General features: G+C 42.2%; 2 protein-coding genes and 1 non-coding gene across 7 annotated transcripts in view; 2 read left to right on the plus strand and 1 right to left on the minus strand.

Annotated features, from left to right (window-relative positions):
• The first annotated feature begins 1,306 nt into the window (after positions 1-1,306).
• RPL5 (ribosomal protein L5) lies at positions 1,307-10,884 on the plus strand. Its single transcript, XM_075003554.1, has 8 exons — positions 1,307-1,421; positions 2,572-2,641; positions 2,736-2,851; positions 4,345-4,479; positions 4,939-5,141; positions 6,203-6,380; positions 9,277-9,365; positions 10,723-10,884. Exons 1-8 carry the CDS (start codon positions 1,419-1,421, stop codon positions 10,820-10,822), a joined length of 894 nt encoding a protein of 297 aa, XP_074859655.1. The 5' UTR covers positions 1,307-1,418; the 3' UTR covers positions 10,823-10,884.
• On the plus strand, positions 5,881-5,976 carry LOC142018138 (small nucleolar RNA SNORD21). The gene has a single exon (XR_012646736.1). It is a non-coding gene; the product is annotated as a small nucleolar RNA SNORD21 (small nucleolar RNA).
• A 3,024-nt stretch (positions 10,885-13,908) lies between the features above and the next one.
• DIPK1A (divergent protein kinase domain 1A) overlaps positions 13,909-20,287 on the minus strand; it is a 63,204-nt gene continuing 56,825 nt past the window's right edge. For 4 of the 5 annotated variants that reach the window (XM_075003550.1, XM_075003551.1, XM_075003549.1 and 1 more), the window contains one exon: positions 13,909-17,595. In XM_075003550.1, the coding sequence (XP_074859651.1) occupies positions 16,783-17,595 (813 nt within the window). In that variant the 3' untranslated portion in view covers positions 13,909-16,782. The remainder of the gene's footprint in view (positions 17,596-20,287) is intronic. The other variant, XM_075003553.1, reaches the window with a different exon arrangement.

Raw genomic sequence — 20,287 nt, forward strand, 5'->3', positions numbered from 1 at the left:
GAGTTCCTGGTTCTTTAAATCACTGCAGGACCACCGCAAAGCTCTGGCGGGGGGGGCGGGGGCGGGGGAAGACTGCCTAGTCCCAGCCCGCCCTTTCCACCTGAGGACCTGTCCCTTCCAGGGGACACAGAGGAGGCCCCCGCTGCCTTGCCAAGGGGCCTAGCAAGACTGTCAGCCCCACTTATGCTAAAATACTTGCCCAGTACTAGAATCTTCATTCCCTTTCCTTCAGGGGACACATGGTTACATAAACTTCAGGCCCTCATATACAGGCAGAGGCGGAATTTTCACCACACCAGCCACCACCTCTGCATGAGGAAGGCCAGTGAAGTCTATAGCAAAACTCCAAAAGACTTCAGTGGAGCATGACTTCACCCAGAATAATAAGTGACAAAATTTTCACATTCTTCAACAGGGCATTAGTGTAATTTTCACACCTGCTGGGGTGACTGGTGGTATGATCTTTCCATATGGCAACAAAACTGCTGTAAGAGAAAAGGAGGCATCATCAGGCTCATGAAAATGGTGGAAGATCCTAGATTCCCTGGATGAAATCCTAGCCCTGTTGAAGCGCATAGAAAAACCCCATTGACTTGTTTTGGGTTGGCGTTTCTCCTGATGTCTTTTGGGAGCACTACCACAAAAGTACTGTTATGCGTGTTCTTCTTTCATAAAAGAAGGTGGGTCAGGGTTTAAAATGCTCTCATGTACATAAGTAAATAGTTGAGACGCTGCACCCGCTAGCTACTTCCCTCTTCCCGGATCACTCAAGCTCCGCCTTCCCCTTAAAATATACCTTTTGCCAACAGCGGCTCTTTTCTTAAGAGCAAAGGTGTCCTTGTGGGCATCCCTCTTGCTGTGTCACAACTGTGCATCTTCTTTGTTGCCACCTCTCCCAGGCTAGAGAGTTGGCAACCCTAAATGCCTGGTTTACATACTGTAATACTACCTGACACAACCAGCCTCCACACAGCGTTAAAGTTGCCTGGTAGTGCGGGAAGTCCTGGAGAAACCTGGCAGAGGCAAGACTGAAGCCTGAAAAGTGGGGAACCAGCCAGAGGATGTCTAGATGTGTCCTTGGGGACCCCTGGGTGAATTAACGAATAGATGGAGGTGGGGGAGAGCCGAGAGGGACAACCTGGACCATCGCTGTGTGGGGCGGGGCTTCCTGAGCGCTCAGGGCTCAGGCGTGCGATTTCTCTGCCTCGCGGGAGGGGGCGCCAACTTCTGCTCCCCGCCGCCGGCGTGCAGGGCGCCTCTCTCTCTAGCGCGTGCGCGCGGCGGCGGCTACGCCTCGTCAGCTGGGCTAGGTGCTGCGGCTGCGCAGTGAGCACGGCCTTTTCCCCCAGTGCTACGGAGTGTGGACGTTGCGCTGAGTGGGCCCCGGCCTAGGCCGAGACGGGACAGAACGCGGCGCCATGGTCAGTACCAGGCACAGGGGATCCCGCGGGGCTCGGGCTACTCGGGCCGGTGTCTCCCGCCCGCTGCAGGCTCCAGCGCGGCCCCGGCCGGCCCGATGGACTCCGATTGGGGAGGTGCCTGGCCCGGCTGCCGCAGCTTCCAGCGTGGCTTAATGGCTGCCCGGCAGGGCTGGCGGCTCCCCGGGGACTGTAGCTGCTGGCGCGGCGCTTCAGCTGCTGGCTCCTCGGGTAGTTCCAGGCCCGCTTCGGCCTCTTGTCATCGGCCCGCTCGCGCCTGTCGTCCGGGCGAGCTGCAGGGAGCAGCGGGTTGTTGTCTCCGCCATGTCTCCTTCGGGCGGCCGCCGCCGTGCAAGGCGCGGGGCTCTCTCTGCGAGCTCCTCGTGGCAGGCTGGAGCCGCGCGTGCATGGCCCCGACTTGGAGTATAGATAGAGCCGTGCTTGGCGCTGCCTCTAGGTGCACCCCCAGCCCTGCTCTCCCCCTCCCCCCCGAGTGAGACGGCGGCGGGGGCAAGTAGGACATGGGGTACATTATACTGGGGAGAAGCAAAGCACTTGCGTTCTCCGACCTCTGGGTTGCTGCGGAAATGCCGACCCCCTCATCTGGCTGTTGGCTTCAAATTCGACAGGGCCAGTTTCATACCAGCATTCCCTCCCCTCATCCTCACTTCTGGCTTTTGGTGCGACCGCGCCAACTTTGTGTTAACTTCGTCTGGTTAGTGATAAGTATTGGAGACTGGTTGTTATTAAAGCTGGAAATTGTCCTTTTGACATTATTACTTGGTGTAAGAGGTTATGGAAAGAGCAAGTTTGATTGTGAGAAGTAAGTATATTTATTTATTTGGCGAACAGTTTTAAGTGGTATCTAGGTAATGAATGTGTCTACAGCTGACATCTTGCTCTGCTTTATTTCTGTACTTCACTTGAATCCACATGAAAGGAGACAATAAACTATGCCTTTAAGATAGACTATTCAGTTTTGTTTTCCTTTCATTTCTTAGGATAACTTCTCGTTTTTAATGTGTTTAAGAAAATACTGTATGTCCCATCATTGTGTTCCTCTGCAACTGACATTATTTTATGATAGCCATACATACATTTATCGGTGCAATGGTAAACGTGTCCACGTGTAATTATTTTCTCGTTATTTAAGGGGTTTGTGAAAGTTGTCAAGAATAAGGCATACTTCAAGAGGTACCAAGTGAAATTCAGGAGGAGGAGAGGTACAGTTCATTTTTCCATAGTTCACATTAAAATATAGATGTGTGTCCTTGCTATTTGTTTCTGATGTCTGTATGAAAACTTTCGTGTTTTCAGAGGGAAAAACTGATTATTATGCTCGAAAGCGTTTGGTGATTCAAGATAAAAACAAGTATAACACCCCTAAGTACAGGATGATAGTACGGGTTACCAACAGAGATATTATCTGCCAGGTAAGGATTCTTTGCTTATTTGGCTAAATTACTTGTGTAGTGACTTTTCAAAGTATTGTCTTTAAAGAGGGGAAAAAAACACCTCTGCATTCTGATTGCAACTTTTGTACTGGTATAGCAAAATCTGTTAGTGTGATTTTTATCATTATCATGATAGTTGTCTAAGACCCTGTTACATCAGATGCAGTTATACAGCTGTAAATTCTCATGGTACAAATACAGTTGAACTGATAGTTCAAACTGTCAGTGGTGAAACAGAAATAGAGGGTTTTTCTTAATATCGAGTGCTATTTTTCAGTTCAGAATGAGGCACACTGCGAGAGAGCCACATTTTTTTGGGCAGAAAGAAGCAAGACTGACCATGTGATCATGTCAGATATTTCCTACTTCTGCACTCTTCTGTTTTCTGTTATCGCGTCTTGCTTCTGAACCTGCTGTTGAATTCCAAAGCAAATGTGTTTTTAACACTTAGTGCATAAAATCCTGAATCACAGACACCTTTTCGGTCCTGTGTCAAGAGGCTTCTCATCTGTGCAAATAGAACACTTTGAGCTTGGAAATGTCATACAGGTTATATGTTTAATGGCCCTTAATGAAGCTATGCCACAGTCCAAGTTTGAAGAAAACAGGACAACAGAGAACTACAGTAGAAATGTAGAATGTTTCATGTGCCCCTTAGTCCTCTGCCCTTTTTAAAAAAAAAAAGTCCTCCTTTTGCTGTCTGAAAGTACCATATAAACAGGAAAACTATGTGAATGCAGGAGCGTGCAATTGAATTAGATGTATTTGCTGTCACATGCAAAAATGTGAAACTAAGAAAATAAGTTGTCATCTTGACCATGGTAATGGTAGGTTGGGGGTGGTTCAAGATACAGGTGACTTTGTTTCTATTTGTCAGTTTAGCTCTGATGCAACAGAAAAAGTAGTATTGAGATAACATAATCACAGACCTCTACTTGAGCTTTTTACATTAGAGAGACTTTTTGCATAATTAGAGAGTGTATTATGCTTTGGAATCCATCAAGAACATATGGTGTTGTCTGCATCAGTGAATCCTTGTCCCAGCTGTGGCTTACAGTAAAGGGGTCTTAGCTAGACTACAGCAGATGTCCTCTTAAAATACCTTGTTACCTGTCATCTCAAGCCTCTCCATACAAAGTGAGAGCTAAGTAATTTTTGGCTAAGATGCTGTTTACTGTCACTTATATGAAGTGGAATAAAATAAAACAGTGAAATGAATATGATCTAGTCTGATCAGGAAGACTGATTTCTATGCTTTTTACAATTTTGAGGTCTACTTTTTAAAATTTATAGTCAGGAATACATCTTAAATGAGATAAAACAGAAAGAATTTAGAACTATACTTCTGTATTTCTGAAGGTTTTCAGTTCTCCCATTGATTATAGCAGACTTTCCACATGAAGACAGGAGGCAGGTTTGAGCCCACAATATTATAACTGGTGTGAGAATGCTAACATTTATTTTGTTGTCAGATTGCATATGCCAGGATCGAAGGCGATATGATAGTTTGTGCTGCATACGCTCATGAGCTGCCAAAATATGGTGTGAAAGTTGGTTTGACCAATTATGCTGCAGCCTATTGTACGGGTCTGCTGCTGGCACGTAGGGTATGTACCCACTAAATTTGTATTTAAATGTTAAAGGGTTTGCTTCTGTAGAAGGGCGGAAAATAAAGGAGTCTGTCTTACAAAGTGGAGGGTCTCCCTTAACTAGCAAGGATGTACCACTGACTTATTTAGAACATATTCCAAATATTCATTGTCGTAAAAATGACCCTGAATTTGTAGACAGACGTGATTAGCCCAACCATGATGGCCATATTGGGTAAAGTAGGCACAGATTTATTTAGTAGCTGCAGTTAAAAACTTCAGAAGGTAACACTAATGCATTTTTACGGAGAAAGCACCATTGTAGAATACATTGGTACTGCCACAAATACAGACTCAAGTTTATGACATTTGCCTTGCAACATGAAAATACTTCTTTTTAGTTCTTATGTCAAAGAACCTAAATATGGAGAGAACTCAGGAGGAAGACATATTTACACTGCATCGTTCCTGTTACAGCTCTTGAACAAATTTGGTCTTGATAAGATTTATGAAGGCCAAGTTGAAGTGACTGGTGATGAATATAATGTGGAAAGTGTGGATGGACAGCCTGGTGCTTTTACATGCTACCTGGATGCAGGTCTTGCCAGAACTACCACTGGAAACAAAGTCTTCGGTGCGCTAAAGGGTGCTGTGGATGGCGGCCTGTCCATCCCTCATAGGTAACTTAATCTCAGATAAACTGGTCAAAAAGGAATTTTGAAAACAGAGTTCACACTTTATATGTGCTGTAGTGATAGTTTACCTTTACCCTAGGTTACTTTAATTCAGTGTGAAGAAACCCTGTTAATGTGGTGTAATTAGTTTTAATTCAAGTTGTTTACTTATTCTCAGTAAATGATATTGACATTCCTCCCAAGGACTTTTGAAGTTATGGGAGAAAGATGAATGCTTATTTCCAAGGAGGTTACTAAATTACACCAATATAATCAAATTTCACTTTGAATATCTAGTGGCGGCAGTTAAGCAAGCTAAACACTTCTTACGTTCATATTGCCATGGAAACTGGAACGTAGTCCTTTTTAATTCTGTCATAGCTCCTATTGTCAGACTTGTATTTTGAAATTTCTATTTTGTACACTAGATTCAAAATGATCATTATTTGACTCTCTATACAACTTAGTGGAAACTTGGGTCAGAATCTAAAATCCATGTACACTGGTGGCACAGGTTTCTGTAGAAGTCCTGGCAACTTCTGCTTTAAGCTGGATCAGTAGATGACTGTGACTCAGTTGTTGTCTGCATTACTAAATTTTGGTGTTTGCTGATTGCTTTTATGAATGCAGTTGTGCACGTTAGTCCATAAACAGTAGCTGGGATAGCTTAATGGAAAAGTAGGTAGTTCAGTATGTTACTTTCTTTTTTGGACAGTCCACCTTCTGTCTGTTCTTTCATTTGGCTGCTATATGATGATACCCCAATGACTGAGCAGTCTGTAGTTGGTCCTCAGTCTGTGTGTGATGCATGTCATTGTTTCAAGACGGGACTGATGGCAGCTCAAGATACCAACTTGCAAATATGTTTCTTAATTTAGTTTATAGAAAAGCCAGTTGACAAATTAGGCTAAATTTTTCCTTCTGTCATGTTCCAGCTACCTGTAAGGAAGCTATCTTGTATCAGTTGCTCAAGACTAATAGAATAACTTGAATCTTAAGGGATTTCTTAACTCAGCTTTGATTAAGTGATGTATTCTAACCACTAACCTGTAACTCATGTTTTGCAGTACTAAGCGTTTCCCTGGTTATGACTCAGAAGCCAAAGAATTTAATGCAGAGGTTCATCGCAAGCACATCATGGGGCAGAATGTTGCGGGTTACATGCGTTACCTGATGGAGGAGGATGAAGATGCTTACAAAAAACAGTTCTCCCAGTATATAAAGAACAATGTAACACCTGACATGGTAAGATATTGTTTGTAAATTAATTGCATATTAGTAGTGGCACTAAAAGATCGTATATATTGTTTACAGCTGATGCTGCTAATTCAAACACTTGTCATCGCAAAATAATTACATGGTCCATGTAGGCAGCATGCTGTCAGACCAGAGGGGTACTCCAATGCCAGGCCTCTGCAAACCTAGTGCTGAGATTCTTAAAATGCAGACACATTCCTGGAACCCAGAACAGCTGGTCACAAAGGCCAAACATGTAGTCTTCCTTGTACTACTTGCTTCATCCACCAAAAAGATACTGAAAGTAGACCTATCCAAAATCTTAACAGCTTGTTGAATGTCTTTCTGCACAAATATCAAACCAGGGAAATAGCTACTCCTTTCCATGATGCTGTGTTCTGCCACCACAAGTCATTGTCCTATTAATTTCCTTACCAGTGGTTTCTTGCCTGTTCCACTGTTACAAACAGGTTCTCAGATGCTCAAGAGTAACAAGGAAAAAATGAATCACTGAAAAGGCTGATCAAATAGCCGTACAATGTGAGAACGCTACATGCAGTCCCTTACTTGTCAGTTTTTAGTTGGTAGCATGCAAGTATCTTGTAAAATCATTTTGGTGATATGTCCAAACAACTTCTCTTAAAATAACTCAATGTAAAATTTAGTATACTAAATATTGAAGAAATTCCACTAAAATTACAGTGAAACATTTTGGCATTTATAATCTAACTTTATTCTCTGATGCTGTTTATATTGCCATGAAGTCTGTAGTCAGGTCTTACAGCAAGAATCCTTTCTTATTGCCCATACAGTCAATATGCCAGTGACCTACGAGTTTATACAGTTCTTTCAGGGCTGACCTACATTATTTCACTGAAATAATTTTAGCTATGTCTATGCTAAGGACATAACATTGGCATAGGAGGGCTGCTCCAGCTGGCCATTGGAAGGTTTCTTTATATGGCTGCTCTATGCTGGTAGGAGAGATCTCTCCTGCTGGCATAAATAAACCACCCCCAGTGAGCAGTGATAGCTGTGTCAGTGGGGGAGACACTCTTGCTGACATAGCACTGTCCAGGCTGGTCCTAAGCTACATTAAACAATACTACTGGTACATGTCCATGTGTGCAGATGCCATGGATATAGTGCAGTGCTAAATGGAGGGGAAATGTTCCTGAAATTTGGCTTAGATTACACAAGAAAACTTATCCGAAACTAGTCATAACTGTTCTTCGCTAGAGGCCTCGTCTTGTGCATAGAGTATTGCATTGGAGGTTAGGAAGCTGGGTTCTATTTCTGGCTGTCTACTGGTATGCTGTGTGGACTTGAGGCAATTTCTGCCATTCTGTGCCTCCATTTATCCATCTATAAAATGGGAATGAAGATTCTTCATTCTCCTTTCTTAACCACTTTGAAATCTACAGCTACAAGCTGGTTTTTAAGAAATAGGAATCATAATAGAAGTAGCCTTGAATTATGTATTTCCAGATTTGCTAAGAATCAGTGGAGGTACTGTGTTTAGAAAGAGGCTTTAGTGCACTTATTCCTGTATGTTTTCCATTACCTCGCACAACTAAGATATTTACAATGGGATGCGCTAAATACATACCTAATAAATCTATCACTTGTGTGGCTTAAGAATTAGCCATTTAATGTGCCATTCTCTTGTCCTCGTATTAACAATAAAATTTCTATCTTTATAAAGCAATAGGTGTACAAAACATTCTGTTGTGAAAAATCATGTTTTTGGTTGATAACTTCATTTGCACAGCCATGGTTAATAACCACTAATTTGAATCAAAACTTAACTAAATGTTCCCTGAGACATCTGTAATCTGGAGAACTTGGCACCAGTTGTTTCCCCCCCCCATGCCTAGGGAATGCTGAACAGTCTAGTTTCATTGAGAGAATTTCCTATGCTAGTTCTTTATTTAGGCTGCGGAAGGGCAACGTTTTGCAAAAAGGAGGTACATAACATGGGGATACACTGCAGAGGGGGGATGATCTAGTGGGTAGGATGTTTGTCCTGGGATTCATGAGACTGCAAATGGCCATTCCTTGTAGCCATTTTGGCACCTTGGCCAATTCACTTAGCCTGTCTTTGCCTCTGTTTGCTACTTACAGTGGGTGTTGGGTTGTAGTAACTGGTGGGACCATCTAAATACCAAAGATAGGAGATAGTGTCATTGATCTCTGTAAAGAAGAGGTAAAGACTGTGGATTTCACAGGCAACCATGCTGCAGGATAACTTTTTTCGTGGTGAAGTCTGTCTCCAGATCACAAGAGCGCACTCCTGGTTGAAGCGTGGCATTTCACTTTCCTAGAATTTGGCATTATTTTTAGAAGAAAATTGCTAGCATGAAATGTGTAGCACGTCTGTGTGCACAGTTCTTGCAGGAGATGCAGGGTTATTGCCATGCTAAGGCACACCTTTGAACTGCATCTTAGGCTTCGTCTACTCTGGCACTTAAGTTTTAGCATTGAACAACGCTGATGTGTGACCAGTGCATCATCGTGGGGAGCCATGCTCCTGGCAATGAAGGTACCAACCCTGGTTGCAGGTGGTTTTGTTTTGTCGCTGGTAGAATTCTCTCTCAGCAACTGAAGGGTGATACAGTGCACCTTACAACACCACAGCTGTGCAAGTGTAAGATACAGTGTAGATTCAGCTTAAAGTAGAGCAAGGTGGACAGGGTGGAAACATGGCTTAGGCTGTGTTCTGTTCCCAGTTTCTGGCTTGCATTAGACCTCTCCCTCTAGGACTGTTGCAGATGTTGGAAGAGAACTTTTGACCTCAGTCGGCATTCCTTGTCTACTCACTGGTATACTCTTGGGAGCGGGGTAACTCCCAGATTGTTTAGAACTTCAGTATATGCGTTAATAGTCTACATCTTGTTTCTTGCAGATGGAGGAGATGTATAAAAAAGCCCACGCTGCTATACGAGAGAATCCAGTCCATGAAAAGAAACCCAAGAGAGAAGTCAAAAAGAAGAGGTAAAATGTTTCCTCCTTTGAGTTAGATATGCCTATTACAAAGCAAATTTCTGGAACTGTGGAATGGAATTAATGTTAGTAATTCCTCTAGTCCCTGTTTAGCATTGAAACTAACTGAAGGATTCAGAAATTATCTAGGAACATAACTGGTCAGTCTTGAGGTCCATCAAGATCAGTAGCCTGTTAGACAGTGCCACAAGTGCCTATCTTAGAATTATTTTCCTTGGCAGTAAACAGGATACTACAGTGAAAAACATGGTGTACTACTACAATCTGACTAAACCTTGTTGTGACACACCAACTAATCTGTTGTCTCAACCACAAAGTTAGTTATGGATATAAGAGGTTTTTAACTGGTTAACCAATAAGCTGATGCTTATCTGTTTCTGTTAACTGGAAAAAGGCTACAGTTCTGCCTGCTGTCTCTGCACCCTGGGGTTCCTCCTTGCTGGCAGCCTAATGATCTACGGCTGCCTGGAACACCAGGACTTTGCTGCCACATCAGGACCTCTCTGGACTGTGGGTCCTACTGCTGGCCCTGTGTCCAGGACTCTGCTGCTACCTTGTATGGGGCTCTGCTTCTACCCAGCACTGCAGCACAGCTGGGGTTCCGCTGAGCTTGTAGGGTCCATGCCCAGAGGCCTGGTCAGCAGCAGAATCTGAGACGTAGGAATGGCAGTCTGTGCCCCCTGGGTAAACAATTGTATAACTGATAGGATTTTGATCAGTTGCACTGTTGGCGTTATACTATTTTTTACAACCCTCTTTAGAGTTCTATAGAATGTACTCTCTGAAACACCACAGCTGCATCTACACTACATTCCCTTTTCAGGGGAGAAATGCAAATGAGGTAGAGGGAAAATGCAAACGAAGTGCTGATTCGCAAATGCTGCACTTCATTTGCATACTTGCACATAATTGTGTTTCCCAGGAAAAAAAACCCTAGCAGTGTAAATGGGGTTCCCTCCGGGGGAAACTAAGCCCATTTTCAAAAGAACCCTTATTCCTGATTTCTTTTTTCCCCCCTCTTCTTCGTCATCGTTGTCAAGGAATAAGGGCTTTTCAAAAAGGGGAAGGGGGTGGTAAGGAACCCATCTACACAGCTGTTTTTTCCCCTTCCCCTCAAATGAAGTATGAGATTCGTAAATCGGCGCTTCGGTTGCATTTTTGCTGTCCCTCATTTGCATTCCTCCTCCTAAAGAGAAATTTAGTGTAGACATGGCCCATTTCCTAGGCAAGATAATATAAAATTTGCATTTTTGCCATATAGTCATGTGTAACTCCTGGTGTTCTGGATAAAGTTATTTGCTAGAGTTGCTGTTACTGCCTGTGCACTTAAACTATGTTTGCATTGCAGGTGGAACCGTCCCAAGTTGTCCCTTGCCCAGAAGAAAAATCGTGTTGCTCAGAAGAAGGCTAGCTTCCTCAGAGCCCAGGAGCGTGCAGCTGATAGCTAAGACCTCTTCCACCATTTTCTATGAAGACTTTGAAAAATACAATAAATTTATTCAACCAGCAAGTGTGAAGCATTGACTTATTAAGATTTGATTTAAAGATGCTTTATATACATGAAATTCTAAGTTTTACAGGTCTGGTGGGTATGTGGGGAGAAATAATGGTACAGTTGTAGCTTGTTTTTAACCTACTCATTGATTATCACTTACATATTCATTCTCCTGTTTGAAAACTTGCATTGTTATCTGGAAATCCCTGTAGGCACATCTAAGAATTCGTTGTCCCTTGCAAAAGGAAAGATGGGTCTAGTTATAGTTCTAATATTGAAGCCAACTACAATAGGAAATGGGTCTAAAATGTATGAGTATTAATGCTCAAAATAAAACTTGAATTCTACAACTGAAACAAAATTTTATTACCACTAGGTGCCACCATTCCCTCCACTAGCAGTCTATGGTTTTATAGTGAATGTGTGCATCAGACAAGAGAAGCTACAGCCTCTCAAAACTATTCCCCTGTAGGGGGGAAAAAAGACAGCTTGCCTTATAACTGTTTGGCTTAATGGAAGTTTATCCCAAATATCTGTTAAGCTGATGCACGAATTTTGTACTCTGCAGAATTTGGACTTAAATTTGGCAGTAGCATTAGTGATAAGTAAATGACTCACGGGTATAGCAGGTGGTATAAGTTCATTTATGCTGTCCCTATAATTTTGGCTTTTAAAGTCCAATTTTTGGAGTGCGAATAGACTTACTTCAGGCTAGCTACAGATTTGTGGTGTTATACAGGTTTCCACTCATGCTGGGCTTTGTACCCAGTCATAGGAGTTGGAACTTTTTAAACAAAAGCTCTGGAACAGGATTCTGCAACTAAGTGGTGGACAACCACCAGCTCACATGCAGCCCATAGGGGTTGTACAGGTGGCCTGCAAGATATTTTATCATTGCTCAAGCTGGAGAGACTGCCAAATTCTGCTGGTTTCCATCTGCTTTAAGGTTTTTTACTACAGGTATTAAAGGGACATACATGTAAAGCAGAGGCATATGAAGTGCTGTCATGTTTGCTGATTGCACTCACTGAGAGCCAGGCACTCCCTCTGCATCCCCCTCAAAGCACTGCTACTGTTCAGTGAGCACACCCCACAAATCCTACGTTTGCAACCAAAGTTAGTAAGACTACCCTATCGCAGAGACCATGATTATGACAATCTTGTGGTTGACAGGTAAAGGAGAACCACACCTGCAGCTCACTTACTAGCCTAGACTGCCCATTGTTGGCAGGCAATTAAATTCCCCTAGCTGCCCCAACTAGAGGGCAGGGATTGAAAAACATCCACCATGCTTTCCACTCTTCCCATTTAGTCTTTCACTGGAAACTATGTAAATTTGTACATGGGAGAATAGTTTAGTCCAGGACCACTACTACACTTATCTGCCAGTAGCATTTTAGACAGCATTATTATTAAATGAAATGAAATTGTAATAGTACTTGAAAGCATGTGCTAATTTTAGGTATTTTAGTCTCCCTGATTGCACTTGTTTATCTATCTTGAAGAGAGCCTGAATGCTTCAGAAGCATTGTGTTCTGTTTATGCTTGATCTTACAGGTAGTAAAGTATAGTAACTCAAATGTTATGAAAAGGCAAGCATTACAGTGAAGGGCTGAAGCTTGAATTCATTCCTGGATTACATTACTATTAAGAAAAAGGATATCCATTAACTTGACAATTTTTCTGCCACTGACAATGGACAAAATAAGATTCATGCATTCATTCTGATGGTATGTGTGCACTTGGCAGCTTTTAGTGAAGGCAGAGCCTTCTGTTGACAGTCTTGTAAAAAGTCTGCCTGTGTGAATGCTATTTGTTAGCACTTTTGCAGACAAAATACTTAGATCCCCAACCAGCAGGCTTTGGTTTCTTTGTAGTAAGAGTCCTGCCAACAAAGCAGTACTTCAAGGGTACCTGCCATGGCAAAATACTGTTGTTGGGGGGAGGGATGTTAAGCACCTGTGAACAAAAAAAGTTGTCATGAAGCGCAGAAACACCCTGTAGCTAGGGGTATGAATATTTTGTCAGCAGAAGTGCTCACCAAATATGTTCACATGCTCTGACGTTTGGGGCAGTGCTCCATCAACAGCCATATCACTAAAAGCTGTGTAGTTACATACCCTAAGGCTTTGTCCACAACACACAACTTTTAGAGACATGGAAATGTGGCTAAAAGGCAGGCTGCATGAATACTGTCAGTACATAAAAATGCTTCTGTTGCTCACATGAGCAGTGTTGGCTGTGAGCACTACTTCCAACAAAGCACTGTTTACACTCGCACTTGCTGAGGCAAAAGTTTTGGTGGTGGGTGGAGTCAAGAACCAATGACCATCACTCAATTGATAGTTTAGACTAAGGCTAAAGTGTTTCACTATGGTTCACTTAAGTGCCTTGCTCCTCGTCTAAACCTGTGTCTACACTGCATGTTTTTTTGCAGTTCCCAAGGTGGAAATAAGTAAAGTTGAAAAATTGCACTCACACTGTGAAATAGAGCATTCTGAAATAGAGCATTCTGAGTGTTCACATAAGCTGATAATAGTTGTGCTTTGTTCACAGGCATTCATTTTTGACCTTGAAGGGCGCTGGAGAGGGGAGGTTAATGAAAGTTGCTCACAGAACTAGAGTTACTATTTTGAGAGAAAAGCCCTTTTAACTCAACTTTTCATGCATGGCAATGTAAATGCTCTGTATTTTTTTTCAGAAAACCTTTTTTCCCCAAAATAAATGCAAGTGTAGACAAATTTAAAATACTCATCAAAATGACGCTGGAGATCAAGTTATTTTAAGATTAACTTTCACTTTAAGAATTAAAGTTGCTTCCAAAACATCCAGTGTTAGTTTATAAATAAATACTGCTGTAAAAAAAGGAAGTATTTCTTTGATTTATTGTAAACAAAATTCTAAATGAAAACTCCGGAAGGTAGTGCAGTAGCCATCAAAATGTACATTAAACTGCATTGTGGACAAGTTTCGAGTTATCCAAAAACATTTAAAATATTCATAAAATTGGGCTCAATAGTTTTCACTGCCCAATAGCCATAATAATATTCACATTCAGACTTACCTCTTAAGAAAATTATAGACTTAATGCTTGGTTTCTTTTCTAGTTGCAGACATATTAGTGCCTCCCACTGGAGGGCAGATGAGTCACCTTTAAGTAGACAGCAGAATGCTAGACTCTGTGTAAGAATCAAACAGTAATTGAATGTTTACAAAAAAGCAAAACAATACCTAAAACAAGAGACTTCATACTTCCTTCCTACAGTGTATACAGAAGGAAGATAGATGATTATACATTCTCTACAGGTATGTCTATACTTACTGCAGGATGGATACACTGTGATTGATCTGCCAGAGTTCAATTTAGCCATATTGGTAAAGACATGGCAAAATTCAGCTCTCTGGGCTCAGCCATTGAGCCTGATACTAAATGCTGCTGTGTGGAGTGAGGGATATTGCCGGAAGAGCCCTGATCTACACCAGGGAACAAAGCTGATCCTGATACATCGATTCTAGCTATACTAATGGCATGGCTAGAACTGTATCTTGGATCAACTTTGATCTCTAGAGTAGACCAAGCCTAAGTATGTTCTTCATATGCCTTCATGAACCAGAATTTTTTTCAGTTCAGATACTAATTTAAGAAACGTGTTTAACACAAATGAGCTGCAAAGCAGCAAGAAGAATTAACACATTTTAAATAATACTTTTTAAATAAAATGTTTTTTCTTCATCACCCTTGAACAGAAAAGGAGAAGTGAATTAAGTGCTCATGAAGTGTTAGTAATGGATGAATACTAAGCATGGTCATCATAGGTGCTTTACACACACACACACACACACACTCTCTCTCTCTCTCTCTCTCCCTCCCTCCTCTAAAAGTGTCATGTGACCTGAGCCACTCCTCAGCAAAGTCAAGAATTGGCAGGCTTAAATTGGTGAGGGAAGGGAGGATTGGGGAATGGAATGTGGACAAATGGGAGCAAAGATGAGATCACAAGTTCTTTCCTTCCTGAGTCAAGCCTCAGTATTTACTCTGCAGCTCTGAAGCAACAAGAATAAACATAATGCCCAGCAAATATTTTTTAAAAAACACAAGTACATGCCAAGAAGAATAATTCAAATAAATAAATTATTGGTTTAGTGCTTACAGCAAAGAAGGGCCCAACTAGAAACAAAATTCTGTATTTGAACACCTCCAAAGTTTAGGGAAATCCAGATCAGGCTCTAGATTCTATTATGTGGTTTGGGCCTAGGTCTGCGTTAGACATTTGTTAAAATAAACCAGGAAGAGTAAGTGCAAGACTCATCTTGCCACATAGCCTGAGCTTTTTAAAAAAAAAAAAAAAATCAAAGCATTAATTTAAACTGGACTGATGTTTAGAAACATAGTTTCAGATATAGAAGGCTCTCAACATTTGCAAGGGTTCTGTGTTTAAAACCCTTGCAAATGTTCATTTTTCACAGATACGAGGGTGTGGCGGGTATCCCGGGGGCAGCGGTAGCTGCCGGTGCTCCTGCCTGGGGCCCTTGGGAAGCAGCCAGTGAATAACTGAATTCACAAACATTAAATTTGTGAATCGTGAGACTCTACTGTACTTACTTAGTTTGATTTAAGGACTCTAAACCTTTACTACAAGGCCCTCCATTATTAAGGCCACCACACTGCTACTACCAGAACAATTAGAGTTCTGTCCCTTTTAGAATCACCTAACCCATAAAATCCATGGCTTCAATATTAATTTACTGCTTAACCTTTCTTATATTTTACTGACATTTCAAGACTCGGGGTTTGTAGCTCCTGTTACCCCCTGCGTAACATTGTGTTATATAGTATACCAGAATATACAGGTTGCACCTCCCTGGTCCAGAGCCCTCAGGACTTCAGTGGTCCTGAAGGAGAGATTTTGCTGGGGAAATTAATGCCCCCTGATCCCTGGCCATCCCCTGCTGGCCCTCTGGCCCCAGCTACCTGGCACTCTGGCCCCAGCTGCCAGGAACACCGCTGCTCCAGCTCCGGCTGCCAGGAGATGCTGCCAAGCCAGCCTCAGCCTTGCTGCCTCCCACAAGGCTGTTGGGAGGCTGGCTCCTCTTGCCCTTGCTCTCAGGTCCAAGAACATCCCTGGTCCTACCAGATATGGAATATTTCCAAACCAGAGAGTCCCAACTTTAGGAAGTGCAACCTGCATGACTTTGTGTGCTGTACACAAGACCTTTAATTAAGAACTTTCAGTGTATGTTGCAACTTTCAAGATGTAAGAAAGTATGAGGTAAAAAAGGTATATACAGACTATCGTACTAAAATACCCAGTTTTCAAATTTTAATTGTCACTCTGAGTTTAACAATTTAAAAATTCTCCATTGTGCAAATTCTGCCATGCTAAATTATTAGTGAACTTCATCCACAAAATGTTCAATTCATTCAAAAGAGTCTTTTGGATTCAAGCACATTATTTCTAATAACGGTGGGTCTTTTGGCTAGCATTTGTGACACTACTGAGAAAAAAATAATTCTAAATGGACATTTACAAATGAATGGTGCTAGTCCCAGCATTAGAAAAATAGAGTTAAATTTGTCCGTATGGTAGCACAGTGAATACTGACAACCGGAGACTCCAGCTTAAGATCTTCCAAGTGCAAGGGGAAGGCAAGCACGTGTTTTGTTTTGTTTTTTCTTCTTGATTTCCACCATGGAACATTCTAACTGCAAGGCTCATGCTAACTTCAGCCAAACAATTTGTTAAGTGGCACATTTTGTCTCTGTGAAGCACTGTAGTCATAGTGTTTGCTGGAGTAAGAATTACAAAAGTTAATGAAGTCTGAACTAAGAAGAAATTATTTCAAAAATGCATTTGATGATAAGTGGTAAACCTCCAATAGTGGCAACAATGTTTTCTTCTGTGGTTAAAAATACTAAGAATCATTTGTATGGGATATTTTCTTCCACAATAAAGTTTTTAAATTGTTTAGTATTAAAGAATGTTCCATTTCCATCTGGTTTGCTGTGACTTTAAGGGCAATACAAGAATACAGTTGTTTCTCTAACTCGTCATGTATTTCTGAAGGAGCACCGCGAAGCAGATAGTCCTTAAGTAAATGGCATACTTTAGCCAAATTGGGCTGAATTACTTCTGAGGAACATTTCATTGTATTTCGGTCACATAGAGTTCTACAGTCTGTACCATAAACACAGTCCAAGTCTGATTCACAGTGACGATCTTTAATTAATTCCTTCAAATTAATTTCTGGCACAATTTTTCTCATATCCACCATTTTCAAGTCGTATTTATCATTATAACCCAAGTTTTTGGCACTGGTATCACACATAAGAAAATTCCCATAAGGTCCATGGAAAATATCTTCCACAAATTCTAAAAGCCCTATGGCTATTTTTGCCTTTCTAGGCCATGAAGGAGTAAACCACTGATCCATGCTTCTTCTGAAACTAGAGGGAATGAAAAATTCTAAGATCCATGGAAGGCTTATTCCATAGAGAGAGGTATATTCAACTCTTTGCATCACATAGAGATCCCCGCAAAACCCCATCAGTTTTGGAGTGTGTTCTTTATCCTGGAGGATCACCATTAGCAGAAATTCATTTAGCTGCAGAAGAGCCCATGCTGACTTTGCTTCTGGTAAGGAAACTCGACCGTCTCTGTTTCCATCGGCAACTGACAGGATGAGATTAACCAGTTCAGAAAGATTTCCCTGTTCACCCAACTTTCTCTAGAAATAACAAATATATATATATATATACATTTAATTTCATATTCCTTTTTCTTATAAAAAACTATTAAACTGGTTACTTGTTCTGCGTTTTAATATTCAATTAAGTATTTTACCAATTCTTCTCAGAAGAGCATAGAAGAGCAGCATCTATGATCATGCTCTGTTTTTACTGGTTTCACTAAAAGATACACATGCAGTGGTAGGACTACACTGAGTGTTCCTTTCATATGTATGATGCGCTGAAAGTATGTGACTTTCCTTTCTGAAGTCCTCAGAATTCACACCTTGTCCTCAGTAAGAGAGTCTTTAATAAATTACGTCAGGTATCTTGTAACAAAGACATTTTGTGTTTCATTTGATATATAAGTTTTGAGAGTTCAAACAACATTTAATAACATCCAGAGCTTGCCTTGCTACGAATCATCTGATTAAAGTTTGCATCTTGCAATAGTGTGAGCGAGTACAAGGAATATAATAATTTCAAACCATCCATAAGAGATATTGAAAACTTATTCAGTACTACTCCTAAATTAAATCATGTACTTTCATATTTTGTTTTGTCACAACCCTCATTCTGCTGGTTTAACAAACTAGAAGGACTTCTGTGCTTTTGAATAGGAAAGTTCTATCTTTGCTGGAATCAGAACTGTTACACCCATCTATGACCAGTACAGACAGACAGGTATCACAGAGGCAGCCATGTTAGTCTGTATCTTCGAGAACAACAAGAAGTCCTGTGGCGCCTCATAGACTAACAGATATTTTGGAGCATAAGCTTTTGTGAGCAAAGACCCACTGATGCGTCTTTGCTCACAAAAGCTTATGCTCCAAAATATCTGTTAGTCTATGAGGCGCCACAGGACTTCTTGTTGTTTTCAGTTCAGACAGGGATTTTTATTGTATTTTATTTCTGAGGCCTTATCTACACTGAACATTTTCTAATATTCTCTTGCAATTACTCTGGCATCTCCGCAGTTCTACCAGTGTTAATTATAAGGGAAAGCACAACTGTAACCAGGCACCAACATTCTTACCATCATATTTCATAGACCTGCTCTGAGCAGGACTAGTCGACACAGATCACCTGTCAGGTGCTCTGTTTGGTTTCTAAACACTCATACAGCTACCACTGCTACCATTACTAGAGTTGCATATGTGATAGAGCAACAGAGGAAGAATTTCCAAAACCTTCAATGTAAACATATCCTTGGATAATGCTTCTTCATTGTGAAAACTCAGCTGTAGACTACTCAGGAGGACAGGAATCATTTTTAGTATGGTACAGAAAAAAAACACAGATGAAGAAATACCTATATCTACGGTTACAACTGTTAGCAAAATTGATGCTAAGAGAGTTCTAGAAAAACCATATGGGAATCACAGTGTGAACAGGGCCTTAGAAACACCAGCACACCAAACATTTGGATCTGGCCCACCATGGCCCAGCAGGACCCTCGGGCAAGCTCTGCCTACCACAGCTGCATGTGCTTAACAAAGCAGCCAGTTGCTAAGGCAGGCATGTGTCTCTGCTTGGCGCAGACATGTGTCTTTTGGGGGGAAGGGGAAGTCTCTGTGGCTGCCTCCATACCCAGCATCATCCTCACAGACCAGAAACCAGCCAATGGGAGCTGCAAAGGCTGTAATTGCAGGCACCTGAAACATGAAGAAACATGCAGCTTGCCAAAGGGACATGCCACAGCCAGACACACCTACGCTGGTCCCAGCAACTGGCCGTTTTGGGCAGCAGCGGTGGGGGAGGGGGCAGCAGCTAAAAGTAAGCAAATATGAAAATTATTCTCAAAACTAGTATAAAAGTTCATTGCTAATGTAAGTGGAACTGTAGCTTAGAAAAGAAAGGTTACTCACCGTAGTAACGGTGGTTCTTCGAGATGTGTCCCCGTGGGTGCTCCACATTAGGTGTCGGGCTCGCCCGGCGCCGCAGATCGGATCTTCCAAGCAGTTTCTGCTGGACTGCGCATGCGCCGGTGCGCGCCACTCCCCCGCGCGCTCCCGGCCACGTGCGCGATCCGGTCCCCGCCAGTTCCTTGACCAACCGCCTCGGATGCTCCTGCAAAACACTAAACAGAGATCCGAAGCGGGGAGGATGGGCGGGTAGTGGAGCACCCACGGGGACACATCTTGAAGAACCACCATTACTACGGTGAGTAACCTTTCTTTCTTCTTCGAGTGTCCCCGTGGGTGCTCCACATTAGGTGACTACCCAGCAGTAACCCAAGATAGGAGGTGGGTAATCGGAGTATGTGCAGCTTTTCCCCGAGAGGACCGCTGTCGAGAGACGGGTATCCTCTTGGAATACCCTGTGAAGGGCGTAATGTTTGGCGAAGGTGTCACAGGATGACCAGGTCGCCACTCTGCAAATGTCTTTTAGCGCAACGCCCTTGAAAAAGGGCTGTTGATGCTGCCACCGCCCTAGTGGAATGAGCCCTGGGCATGGCCAGGAAAGGAGTCTTTTTGAGTTTGTAGCACTTTTTAATGCAAGATACGATGTGCTTCGAGATTCTCTGCGAAGAGAGACATTCTCCTTTTGATTTGGGAGCGATAGAGACTAGGAGTCTATCCATTCTTTGGAAGGACTTGGTCCTGTCTATATAGAAAGCTAGCGCCTCCTCACGTCCAGGAGGTGTAGGCGCGCGTCTTTCTCAGAGTTATGAGGCTTTGGATAAAACGA

This window comes from Carettochelys insculpta, chromosome 9 (genome assembly GCF_033958435.1).
Source record: "Carettochelys insculpta isolate YL-2023 chromosome 9, ASM3395843v1, whole genome shotgun sequence".
In the NCBI taxonomy this organism is placed as follows: Eukaryota; Metazoa; Chordata; order Testudines; family Carettochelyidae; genus Carettochelys; species Carettochelys insculpta.

Excerpts from the sequence above, each read along its gene's own strand:
- RPL5 (XM_075003554.1), top strand. Across the intron at positions 2,852-4,344 it reads ACAGAGATATTATCTGCCAG|ATTGCATATGCCAGGATCGA; the intron begins GTAAGGATTCTT and ends TTTTGTTGTCAG. Across the intron at positions 4,480-4,938 it reads GTCTGCTGCTGGCACGTAGG|CTCTTGAACAAATTTGGTCT; the intron begins GTATGTACCCAC and ends TTCCTGTTACAG.